Source organism: Mauremys mutica, chromosome 6, assembly GCF_020497125.1.
Source record: "Mauremys mutica isolate MM-2020 ecotype Southern chromosome 6, ASM2049712v1, whole genome shotgun sequence".
In the NCBI taxonomy this organism is placed as follows: Eukaryota; Metazoa; Chordata; order Testudines; family Geoemydidae; genus Mauremys; species Mauremys mutica.
The window spans coordinates 12,221,446-12,234,619 of record NC_059077.1 but is presented as its reverse complement, the minus strand read 5'-3'; the positions used below and the strand labels follow the sequence as shown (position 1 = coordinate 12,234,619).

The 13,174-nt window shown below is 39.0% G+C and overlaps 1 protein-coding gene across 2 annotated transcripts in view; it reads right to left on the bottom strand.

Moving 5' to 3' along the window:
- Positions 1-13,174, bottom strand: part of C6H18orf25 (chromosome 6 C18orf25 homolog) — a 72,783-nt gene that overhangs the window by 23,634 nt on the left and 35,975 nt on the right. For both annotated transcript variants that reach the window (XM_045021674.1, XM_045021676.1), the window contains one exon: positions 6,194-6,376. In XM_045021674.1, the coding sequence (XP_044877609.1) occupies positions 6,194-6,376 (183 nt within the window). The remainder of the gene's footprint in view (positions 1-6,193; positions 6,377-13,174) is intronic.

The window sequence follows — 13,174 nt, the reverse complement described above, 5'->3', positions numbered from 1 at the left end:
GGGTGATTAAAGTCACCCATGAGAACCAGGGCCTGTGATCTAGCAACTTCTGTTAGTTGCTGGAAGAAAGCCTCGTCCACCTCATCCCCCTGGTCCGGTGGTCTGTAGCAGACTCCCACCACGACATTACCCTTGTTGTTCATACTTCTAAATTTAATCCAGAGACTCTCAGGTTTTTCTGCAGTTTCATACTGGAGCTCTGAGCAGTCATACTGCTCTCTTACGTACAACGCAACTCCCCCACCTTTTCTGCCCTGCCTGTCCTTCCTGAACAGTTTATATCCATCCATGACAGTACTCCAATCATGTGAGTTATCCCACCAAGTCTCTGTTATTCCAATTACATCATAATTCCTTGACTGTGCCAGGACTTCTAGCTCTCCCTGCTTGTTCCCCATGTTATTTCCCTATGTTAAGTTCTCCTCACACCTTCTATGGGCCATCTTAATTATCACTTCAAAAAGTTATTTTTCCTCCTGCTGATGATAGCTCATCTCATCTTAGACTTTTCCTGTTGTTATGCATACTTCCACCTTTTCATGTTCTCTGTATGTATAAATATCTCCTGTCTGTGTGTTCCATTCTATGCATCCGAAGAAGTGAGCTGTAGCTCATGAAAGCTCATGCTAAAATAAATTTGTTAGTCTTTAAGGTGCCACAAGTACTCCTGTTCTTTTTAGGTTTAGACTGGACACTAGAAAAACTTTCTAATGGGATTCTATTAATTGTAAAGATCTCCATTAGACGGTGGAATGACCCCTTGGGGAAGCACTGGAAGCAATATCACTTGAGATATTTAAAACTGTTTTAGACAAAGCACAACAGCAGAGAATACACTGAAGAAAACAACCCTGCACTGGGAACAGGGCTGACTTCACTAGATGACCTAATCAGTCTTTCATCCTCAACTTCTATGATGTTATTTGAATGTCCACTTTACCATACCCACTCTGATCCAACCTTCTTGATCACTGCTTTTGGGAAGTGAGGGCCGCCGCCTTGGCACAGCCTCTGATCATATCGGAAGGGGTATGAAAGCGCTGGGCTCAGATGTGGGGTGGGGCCTGCCACCTCACAAATAAAATATGAAGATAAAAGAAAGATGACTTGTCAGCTGAACTTTAAAGGAATAGCAGCTAAGGCCAACTACTTTGACCATTCAAGTTCAACTGAATAACCCTTGACAATTGTTACCAGGCTGTCAGAACTTCTGAGTATTTTGTTATATATATTTCATATGTAATAAAGTGGCAGAGCACACTGTGAAGCATGAAATGGAAGTGCTAAAGAATAGGGCTATATATTACCATGGCTCAGCAATTCACCCAAGAAAGCATGATTAGGACAGCAAATACGAGTAAATACTACAATAAGAAGCTTGGGTACAGGTGAGGGTTGAGGTGCAGAGGCAGACTTGAATATGCAAACTCTTATAGTCACAAATGTCATGCCTAGGCTGTTAGTTTCTCACTTTCACAAGCATCAAACTAACACAAACAGAAGGTATTTTGTTTATCCTCCAAGATCAGCACTTGCAGAACAACCCAAAGTATTTGCATCCCCATCAAAGAGCTGTTACCACTTCCTAGAAGACATTTTCCACTTTAACACAGAGAAAGTTTCTCATATAAGCCCACAATGTATGATCTACTGGACTTGGACTACTTCAATGGAGGATCTAGGTTTTTTGACAAGCACAGTGCAAGCATTTATCCAAAGAAACCCAAAGCTTTTAGAGTACGTCTACACTTACCAGGGATTGACGCTGAGGCGACTGATGCACCAGGGGTTGATTTAGTGGGTCTAGTGAAGACCCGCTAAATCAGCCGCAGATCACTCTCCCATACATTCCAGTACTCCACCAGAACGAGAAGCATAAGGTAAGTCGATGGGAAAGTTTCTTCTGTCAACCCAGTGCAGACACTGCAGTAAGTCGACCTAAGCTACATTATTCACGTAGTTGGAATTGTGTAACTTAGGTCAACTTACCCCCAGAGTGTAGACAAGGCCTCAGATAAAGAGGGGGTTGGATGAAGATGAAAGTCAATTAGGGGAGAAAAGTGTGTTCCAAATTCCCAATCCTGGAGCACAGTAAAGAGTGACCAGTGAGTTTGGAACACACAACCAGCTTACAAAATGTTTGAGGCTTGGAACTCCAAATAAATCCATGAAATGAGTCCTTTATATGCCCTATATGACTAGGGCTTTCCTCCGAAGTGAAGCACAGTGCCCTTCTGCTACTGAAAGGGCTAAAGCTTACAGAAGATCCCTTTAGAAGGGGTAAGAGAAAATACAAATCAATGGTGGAATCATATTGCAAGCTACATTCTAGAACGTGCAAAAAGCCTACTTCGTGAAACAAAAATGAGTCTTCTTCCCCAATGAGACCTCATGGAAGAATGAAAAAGCTCAAGAGGCTGTGAAGGAAAACTAAAAGTGTTTTAAATCTCAGCAAGCAATGCTCCAACAGCAGAATGTTCCGGAGGATTTTAAAAAGCCAAAAAAGATTGCAAAGTAAGAGGTGTCAGCCACCAAGGTTAAAGCCAGAGAAGGCTTATATGCCCATCTTGAAACAAAGGAGAGTGAGAAAGAAACATACAGATTGTGGCAAAGACCCACGATAAGAGTATTCAGGACACTGGTGAGATCAAAGTTAAAGTGGACATACGTTAATCAAGGAGAACCAGATTAAGGAACGATGAAAAAATTACTTTGAAAGGCTTATGAATGAAGAGAATCCAAGAGAACTGAGACATGATAAAACCAAGTCGGCATCTGATGGCACCAGTCTTAGAAGCTCCTACGGCATACCTGCAAAAGTATGGAAGTGCCTGTGGCAATTAAACAAACATATTGACACAATTACTTAATTTCATCATGAGGACTCAGAAGATGCCTGGTACAAACATATTAATACCAATATTTAAAAGAAAAGGAGACATACAAAACTGTGGTAATTACTGGGACATTAAACTCTTGAGCCACAAAAAGATATGGGAGACAGTTATTGATAAGAGACTTGGGAGACAAGTCAAGGTGTATGACAATCAGTGTTGTGTCATGCCAAGTCAACAATGGATACTATCTTTGCATTAAGATTGCTTGTGGAAAAATAGAGAGAAAGGCAAAAAACCCTGCACATAAGTACTAATCAATCTTGAGCAGCCTTGTGACCACATTCCAAGAGAAATCATCTGGTACTGTCTGAAAATGAAATAGATACCTGAAAACAGGGTGAATAAAAATAAACGATTTAAAAAAAAATTTAAAAAGTTTTTATTTAAATCAGATTTTTTAATGCGCTTTTTGAGGAAAAAACCTATCTGAAGATAGTTTTAATTAAGATACATTATGGCTCAAAGATATCGCATCCTGGAATAGGGATTAGAAATTTTAATTCTATAGTATGAGACAATATATTCATGTAATGTTTAAGAAAAGTTTTGTAAATGAGTTCCAAAAGTTCATGGATTAGGAACCCAATCTTACGGGGCTCCAGGGGCGTCTGTATAGATTATTTAGGTTAATCTTTCTATCTACTCAGTGCTCAGTCTAGAAGATACCATCAGAGATACTTAGTTTTGCAGTTATCAAACTGTGGATTTGTGTCTCCAGAGAGAACATGCTTAACAGCAAAAATGTTTTTAAATAAATTAATATATAGAAGTGAGAAATAACAGACCTCAACCTTATTGTCCCTCTGCAAATTTGTGTACACAGAGTCAATCCCTTACCTCTCTCTAAAAGTGCAAAGTTTCAAAAAGTTCAATGAACAGAAGATTGTTGAGGGCAGAATAGATCTGGACAAGGAGAAGTCTAGAGATAAACATGAGAAGAGAGGGACAGGCAGTAGAAACAAAAGTGAAACTGTCTGAGCAGCATATTCCAGAAGTCTTGAGGTCTTGTCAAGTGTAGCCTTCACTAATTTGAGATGTACTATACCATTCTCTCACTAGAAGGGAAAACCTATAATGGCAGCAGGCCACAAAAGAGACCCAGTCTGGGAATATTTTAATGAAGTTCCTCTAGCTGTGGGTAAGACAAGCATGCGTGCAAAATGCAAACAATGCAACAAAGAAATGCAAGACCTGGCTGACCAAATGAAACATCATCATGAGAAGCATTCCTTCTCAGGAGGAAGCTGCGTTGAAGATGATGAAAGGAACATGTCTGATTAGCTGCAGCAAGGCCAGCCTTAGGGAAAACTAAACCCTGGGCAAACTTGTATTTCCCTCCCGCTAATCACTCCATGCCACCCCCCCCGGGCTCCCGCCCACCATCACCTCTGAGCCCTGCTGCCTCCCCCAGTGTTTAATTTGTATTAAAAGAGAAGCCAGAGGCTAGAGCTCAGTCCTGGCACAAATTAAGCACCGGCAGGGCAGCCTGATACTGGCGGGTGCTGGCCGGGCACACAACTCTGAAGGCAACGCCACCACCAGCAGCAACACAGAAGTAAGGGTGGCATGGTATATAGTGTATTGCCACCTTTCTGCATTGCTGCTGTGGCTCGTGGTGCCTGATGCTCGGCATGTGGCTCAAGGCAGGCTTTGTGCTGTCACATGGAGCTGCATCTTGCCAGAGTCCATGGCCCTCCTGGCTCACCCAGAGCACCATTTCTGATTTTGGTTGGGGGGTGGGGAGGAAGGGGGGACTTTAACCATGATTCCAATGACTACTTAGCCACCTGATATCTCTAAGGTTTTGCAAATAATTTAGAAATTAGCTGAAAGGAGTACTGTATCTAACTGTTATATAAAAAAAGAAAAATATATATACAAACTCCAGCGAAAGCCATGTTTACAGTTTACATGTAAAATTAGAACAATAGGGAGATACTACAGCAAGACAGTCCCAATCTCAAACCTTGAGGTATCAGTGCTAGAGCTTTAACACAGACTTGAGTTCTTAGCTTTCAAAGGTGTCATCCAAAAGACCTATACATAGTACATTTCATGGGAGTTATTTTATTTACCTTGGAAGATTGAAGGGTTGAGTTTGACCCTGCTGGGATCTGAACTTTATGGTTACAGATAGTGTGGAGTATATCTAACATAGTACTCACAGGCCTGATTCAGTTTACCCTGGAAACTGATTCCAGCTGTCTTCATTTGTAGCTGATCACATCCTATGTCAGTAGGCCATTTCCAAGCTACTAACTGTGGTCAAAGCATGATGTCAGCATATATCCGCCTAAGTTTGTACATTGCTCATGTGTGCGCACACTTGGCAGCTTGCGTCCTACTCATTAGGAGTGCTTGTGTGGATGTAAAGTGAAGTGCACCACAGGTAAGTATCCCAGTGTGCCACGTGCCACCATCCAGTGCATTGCCTTTTGGGAAATTTTTGCAATGAGTTGGTGGGATAGAAATGACATACCCAGGGATCTAGGAGCTAGAGATTAAGTTCTCAGCATTCAATTTTCTCCATCCCATAATGCCATCCATATCCCATAATTGTCACACTTTTTAAAATCCCACAAACCCATGCAGCATTTTTCCATCTCCGCTACTTCTGACAGAAGCATGGAGCCTGCAGAGCTCTGCGCTATTCTCATGAACGTTGAAAATACAGGATGCATAATTCTCCTGTACTTGCAGACCCGCAGGAAGTACAACCACCGGGGACATGAGGATGTCTTCAAGGGCAGTTTGCTGAGGGACATAAAAAACAATTCAAGGTTGTTGGTAGCATTCAGAGCAGCTGCAGACAGTGGAGCACTGCCTTCGAGGCCCTAGAAATGAGCCCTGACAAGTGGGATTGCATTGTAACGCAGGTATTCGATGACAGGCAGTAGCTGAACAACCTTCGGATTCCAGGAGGTGATTTTATTGTGTCACTGTAACAGGGCACTTATGTCAGCCAGAGGCAAATTTAAACACAGACACATGCACAAATAGGTCGGTGCAAGGTGATTTACATCAATGTAATTTGGTAGTACACACCAGGCATGGGCAGTCCCTTACTCTGTGATGAGTCCATTGATTTCAATGGAACGAGTCAGAGAGTAACAGACTACTCAGCATGAGATAGGATGGCAGAATCTGTCCTTAAATAAGAACAAAGTACATTCAGGACACACCTTTCTTCAACATGACCCTTTAATATCTGATCTGTACTATTCTATACTTTTTATAACTGGTGTCACGCCACATACATGCTACAGCATCAGAGAAGGAAGTTAATTTAGACGAACCTGTATCAGCATTCAGTTCCTCTAGCAGACCTCTGGTCCTCCAGGTAGCTCCTGTGTCCTGGTTTCCTACAGAATTATTGTGCTCTTGAACTACTGCAGCCGCCAATAGATTGTCCACATTTACCACTTCAGAGTCAGAGTTTGTGTCCGATATATCATAATGAGCTACAACCGGAGGTCCATCTGAGGAGGAAAGGAAAAGCAATGGACATAAGATGAATGCATGTTGTGAAAGACACTTTTAAAACAAATCCCTAGCTCTAGGATCATCACATCTTCCTAAACATGTCCTCAAGGAACAGTAAGAGTCATGTATGTTAACTATTACACTTCAACTGGAGGAAGGTCTGACACCAGAGGCATTTTAAATTTTGCATAAATAGAAAAGATACAGAATAACCATCCATTTAAGCTTGCCCTCTCATATCTGCTTATTATATATTATCTTTTACATTAACCCAGCAAATTCTCCATATTTAACAATGTTACATTTATAATACTAAAACGGATAAGTTTCAGTTTAAGGAAAGAAAATCTGAATGACGGGACATTAAGTATGGCAAGAGAAAATGTTTATGGAATTGTACCTAATTTAAATTACAACTTACATTTTTAGGGGTTAATTTGGATAAAACTAACTACTTTTTTTTTTTGTAACTGATCCAACAACAATACATTTAACACCAGGCAAGTTTCCTTACATAAAATCCACCTGCCAAGGACACTGGCATTTGTCAAAACTGCAGTGGCTTTTTTCATATACAAGTGCAAAAAAATGTAAAAATATACAAGCGAATAATACCCTTAAAAGCAAAGCATAGCAACAAGTATGCTTTCAGCACAGTGTTTTCACAGTATGAATCTCACCAAGGAGTTGGGGGAAAAGATGTAAACTTTCAGGATTTTGCAGCAAGAAGAGTTTTGGGGGGAGGGGCAGTGTTTTTGCTTTCCTTTGTTTTCTTGCATAGCACTGGGAACCATATGCCAAATGCCCATTTTCTTTCCTTGAGGGATGAAAATAATGTGTAGCTTGAGGTGGGACCAGAAGCAGCCCATCCTCAAAATAAAATCAAATTCCATTTAAAGGGTCATTTGGAAGCAGAAGAATTAATAAATATAATTAAGAAAGTCCCCATTTTCATTCAAAAAAGCCTGTATCCCTTAATAGCTCTAAGTAACTGATCTAGATAGTTTGGAAGGCATTGTAAAGGATGAAATCTTCACTCCATTGAAATCAACTGTAAAACTCCCATTGACTTCAACAGGGCCAATATTTCCTCCAAAGGAATCATACCTTTGAGTGGCACGTGTACAAATATCTGAATATTCTGGACAAAGACTCAGCTGATGTCAGCATAGCATAGCTTATTTGCAGTAGGAATAGGATACATTGACAAGGCTACTACTACTTTTGTCGTATAGAATCTTCTAAATTATAAAACAACTAAAATACAAATAAAAAAAGCAGTTCTCTAAAAGAAACATTTGTTTCGGAAAACTCTGGCTTATTTAGGGGCATAACATGAAAAGCGTTTGGCACTGAAGAAAAAAAGATAGTGTATAATTAAAGCTTAAATCTTGGGTCACTGCACAACTGATTCCACCAGAGCTTGTTTTGTTTTTACTTAATCCCTCAGAAAATAATCCAACACAACAATTTTAAAGAATTCTTATTCTGCAGTTAGCAACCCACTTCACTAAAGCACATTATGAAGGAATCTTGCTTAAACTGTGCTGAAGATCAGTTCTGCAACCTGACATGAAAAAATTCACAAACCATTTCAAGTCAGAACGGCCCCCAACATCAGTTTCATAAAACAAAGTTGTTACATTACAAATTCAAAACAGACCCAACGTAAAAATAAATGGATAGTTAAATGCCAATGTATAAAAGAGCAAATATGTCACAACATGAAATACTGATGATTATTACTGTGAAAAAAAATCCTGATGACTAGTGGAAAGACAACTGTTTTCTTTTAAAAAGGCAAATCCAAAGTACAAGATTACCAACTTTATGATTAAATTGGTTGTTTCTGAAGGGTTTTTTTTGCACATTTTAGACTAAATTACATGCAGAATTTACAATATAATTGAATGATGCAAAGGCATGTTTTCACAATTTTATCATCAGAGTTCAGTGTGATATGGTATCAATATATTGTGTGATCTATAAAAATAAATACTTGAGTGCAGAAGATACGAGGGTCAAGTACAATATTGACTATTTGACCATGTTTTCAGTAAGAATTACCTATTTAAGGAGCTGTGTATAATTCCTTCAATGTTTGGTTTCTCTTTTGGTTATTACTAATCTTTCTAAGAGCAGAAGCCAAATTTAAATTAAGTAGGCATGTCCACACGAGTCAAATTATAGTTGGAAAATGGCATCAAAAGTCTCAAGTCAAAATTGTACCACTCCTACATGTATAATCATGCAAAAATGTATAATAAATGTATATACATGCAGAGTGATATTCTCTTCACCTACCCATAGAAATAACGTGTGTGAAAGTCTTCATCAGTAGGAAATACAAGCATAAACTTGTTATCTGTAGCTCCACTCTTGTATCTTCCACACTTCCAAACAGCACACCTTATAACTTAGCTTAAATTTAGTATACATCAGACAGACAAATATCTTCAATATAATTTACATTACTGTACAGTAATTTTGTCAATTTGACAGCCACCATTAAAGGCTCTTTAAAAATCCACCTAATCACAAGCGGACTATTTACAAACCATCCACAAAAACAGAGATTTTTGCTTTTCTCAGTCTTGCCTTTCAAAAATCAGATTTGGAAACAAAATCTGCCATGAATATCAGGGCTATCTAAACCTATCATCAGTGAATGACTGATTATGCCAACTTAATGACTGCAAGACTGGAGCAAAATCCTGAGACCGTCAGCATGCGTGAAGCTAGAATATAAGCCTTATTGAAAAGCTGTGAAACCCTTTTAAAAAACAAACAAAAACAAACAACCAACCCAAGACTCTCCTTAAAAAGAACTCTAGGACTAGAGCACTTAGAAGATTTGTACAGCGATAAGTAGCGTTTCCCCCCTCGGTAGCCGTTTTAAATCCAGCTCATATTGGCACAGACTGAAAGTTGCCAGTGGCCTATGTTAAAAGAGCTGGTGTTTTCAGTCTGATTTCCTTGGAGACAGACATACACATGACCAAAGCCACCATTACAAATGGAATCCTTGACGGCAACCTTGACAAACTCCATCCCCTCATCCACGGCAAGGAACAGGGCAGCATGGGGAAGCTAACAGTGCTACTGTCGGTGCTGTACTTCTTTCAAACGGATAAAAAGAATTCTCTAGGTTAGGGCTGTCACTTTGGCATCTGCCATCACAATCTGCATAAAGAAAAAGTTATGGGCTAGATCCTGCAGTGCAGCTGATAAGCACAAAGGGTGACATTAGTGCACCCTCTGCAAAGGGACAAAAGACCTATGCACTATTTAAATCTCCCTTACACTTTATTTTGAGGGCTGAGGCCCAGACCCTCAAAGGGATTTAAGCTCCTAAGTCCCATTGATTTCAGGGACCAAAGAAAAGCTCTGTGAAACTTGAAAGCGTCTTTCACCAACAGAAATTGGTCCAATAAAAAGATATTACCTCACCGACTTTCTCTCTAATATCCTGGGACCAACATAGATGCACCACCACTGCAAATACCCATTTCAATTGAAGTTGGAGCACAAGTACTTTGAGAATCTGGGTCTTACTGCATTGGCCTTGTGTTGGTTCTCTGCACAAGGGCAAAGTTCACCCAGACTGGAGACTGAGGGTGCTTATGAAGCTCTTGCACTAGGTTAGGGCAGCCTGACAGATATGACTCAGCTGCAGCCAAAATGGCACCCCAAAACTGGCACAGTATGAGATGTCCTGGCCACGTCCCCTTTCCTTCAACCTGGCTCTCTTTTCCCAGAAGAAGTGGGAGTTGCATAAGGGCTCCCATAGTGGCTCCAGACCACTGGTGGATTTCCCCCGCTTCCTCCTTACAGGCCAGTTACACCAGCTTTAGTGCCAGTTTACACTGGTGGTGCAATGCAAAATTACAATATAGCACCAGAAAAATCAGGCCATCAGAACATAAGAACGGCCATACTGGGTCAGACCAAAGGTCCATCCAGCCCAGTTTCCTGTCTGCCGACAGTGGCCAATGCCAGGTGCCCCAGAGGGAGTGAACCTGGCCGGTAATGGTGCCCCCTAGTTCTTATATTATGCGAACAAGTAAATAACTTTTCCTTGTTCACTTTCTCCACATCACTCATGATTTTATATACTTCTATCATATCCCTCCAGTCTCCTCTTTTCCAAGCTGAAAAGTCCTAGCCTCTTTAATCTCTCCTCATATGGGACCCATTCCAAACCCTTAATCGTTTTACCCTTTTCTGAACTTTTTCGAATGCCAGTATATCTTTTTTGAGACGAGGAGACCACATCTGTACGCAGTATTCAAGATGTGGGTGTACCATGGATTTATATAAGGGAAATAAGATGTCCTGGTCAGGTCCCCTTCCTATTGACACTAGGAAGGGAATAACAATGAACTTTACTGAAGAAAAATTGTTTTCATTACAATATCCTTATGAAAAGGATGAAAGAAAATTCAACACTCTTTTTCCAGTTTTCTCACAAGAATTAGGCTACTCTTTCAAAGGAGTGGATTGAGTAAAGGGAATTCAAAAGGCACAGAGTTATTAAAGCAGACTCTGGAACAATCAGAAATGATATTCCACATGAGAGAAACAGGAAGATTTTTAGTCAGCTGACAAAAGCTAAACAATTTTTTTTCTTTTTAAAAATCAGACTTATTGAGACTCAATTTAGGAGAAATGCTTAAAAAAGCTAAATTGGTGGAAAGCTTAAATCCATGATTAATGCAATAAACATGGGAAAAGACAAGTCTGAAAATTAACATAAATCAGCAGCAAAATACAGCTGTTGACATTTAATATTAATGCAAAAAAGAGACCAATTTTTTCCTTTCAAAGGCAGAGGCCATCCCTGGCATAAAAACATCAAAGGTCTGAGTCTGTTCTCACCTACTCTGATGTAAATCAGAATTGTCTACACAAGCGTCAATGGAATTTCAACCAGTGTAAAATCAGGCTCAGGCCTCAATTGTCAGTTTTTTATATTTTTTAAGTTTGCAATATAGTTAGTTCACTATCTCACTCATGTTTACTAAATCACTTATAGTGCCTCTCTCCCTGCTGGTTCCCAAAACACTTTGGGCCATATTCAGCCACCCTTGCTCTCTAAGTCCCACTGAAATGGTACTGAGCCTGAGCAAGGATGGCAGAATTAAAATTTCAGTCTTGGGTGATTGTTGTATATAAAATTCAGCCTCTTTGTGATGAAACCCAACAACTGTTTATCGACACATATAATACTGTAGGAGTTTAGGACTAACTAACTAATGCTGTAGGGAGAATTTAGGCACTATGTGTTTATATATAAAACTGGTAGAACAATCTCTCAAAGTGCTTTACATCAGAAGATCTCAAATCACTTTACAAAGGATGTAAGTATCATTATCTCCATCTTATAGATTGGAGAACTTAGGCACACAGCCGTGACTTGCCCAAGGTCAACCAGCAACCAACCTGGGAATAGGTGGTTTCCTGAGTCCTAGTCGATTGCTCCAATCAGGATGCCGGGATAGTTCTAAACAGTAAATTACTAATGGTTAAAAAAATTAGCTTCCAAGTATTTTCTTGAAACAAAAATTAAAAAGGGTGACAAAGTAGTAGGAGAGGCACTCTTATCCTTATTGGTTTGCCATTAACAGACTTCTTTTATTCTTGCAATACAGCAATAATTTTGGATCTTAATCATGGGTATTCATAATGCTTTGTAGTATTTGAACTGCATTACCCTACAGAGGTTTAATTTTTTTTATCTATCATGTGAGGAGAATATTAAAAAGTTTAAAAGAAAAATCCCACAAGAATAAGGTCAGATTCTGCTCTCATTTATATCTAGTATAAATCCAAGGTAACTTTATTTACATCCATGGAGTTGCACCAAAAAATTTTAAAAGTGGCATTTCATAGATTTATAGTTTAAGACCAAAACGTCATTAGAATCATCTAGTCTGACCTCCTGCATAACACAGTCCAAAGAACACATAACATAGGTTATGCTTAAGAATATTGCCCTACATGACTTACAAAATTAATTTTAGGCAATAAATACTAATAATGCCTCTGACACTCCATAGAAGGTTTATTTTTTTTTTTAAGAGTTTGGACTGGATAGATACTTTTTTTGTTTAAAAAAACAAAATACAAGCTTGATATTATTCAAGACATTAGTCAGAACAAGAGTTTCGTAACACATGCATGGTTCAAGTGGCAGTGAACCAGACTAGCTGAACTCTAAAATGACTCCCAAATGAGAGGAAAAAAAATCTTGCCCATTGTCTATAATTTAATAACAAGAAACATTTTATTACTATTTATATTTATTCATTCTAGGTTACAGTAGTTACATTTCAAAATTTACAGGGTTAGGCAAAAGATACACACTGTGAATACAATAAAAACAATAGTGAAACTACATTCTCTCTAAAATCATAAAGTGAACAAAAATTACTATTGAAATTAGTGTTTTTCATATTTTTCCTTCATTTAATAAGATTCTTAATTTAATTTACACCATGGCAACAAAATCAGAAGAAAAGTAAAGGAGTATCTGTTATGAGATTGGATTCAAGCTCATTTTAAGATACTATGCCCAGATGTTCAAGCTTTGTAGAGAAACATTCATACTTTCAGGCTATTTGATGGGTAGATGGAAAATATCTTTTTTTTTTTTGGATAATACACAAGCGATAAAGTCACTTAGTTGTGCTCTGAATAAAGGCACATGGAACATGGCTATGTCCTAAAGATTCTAGGAAATGGTGCATATTGTTTTACAGTGCATGTTTATCTTCTGATGGTATGTTCTGTTT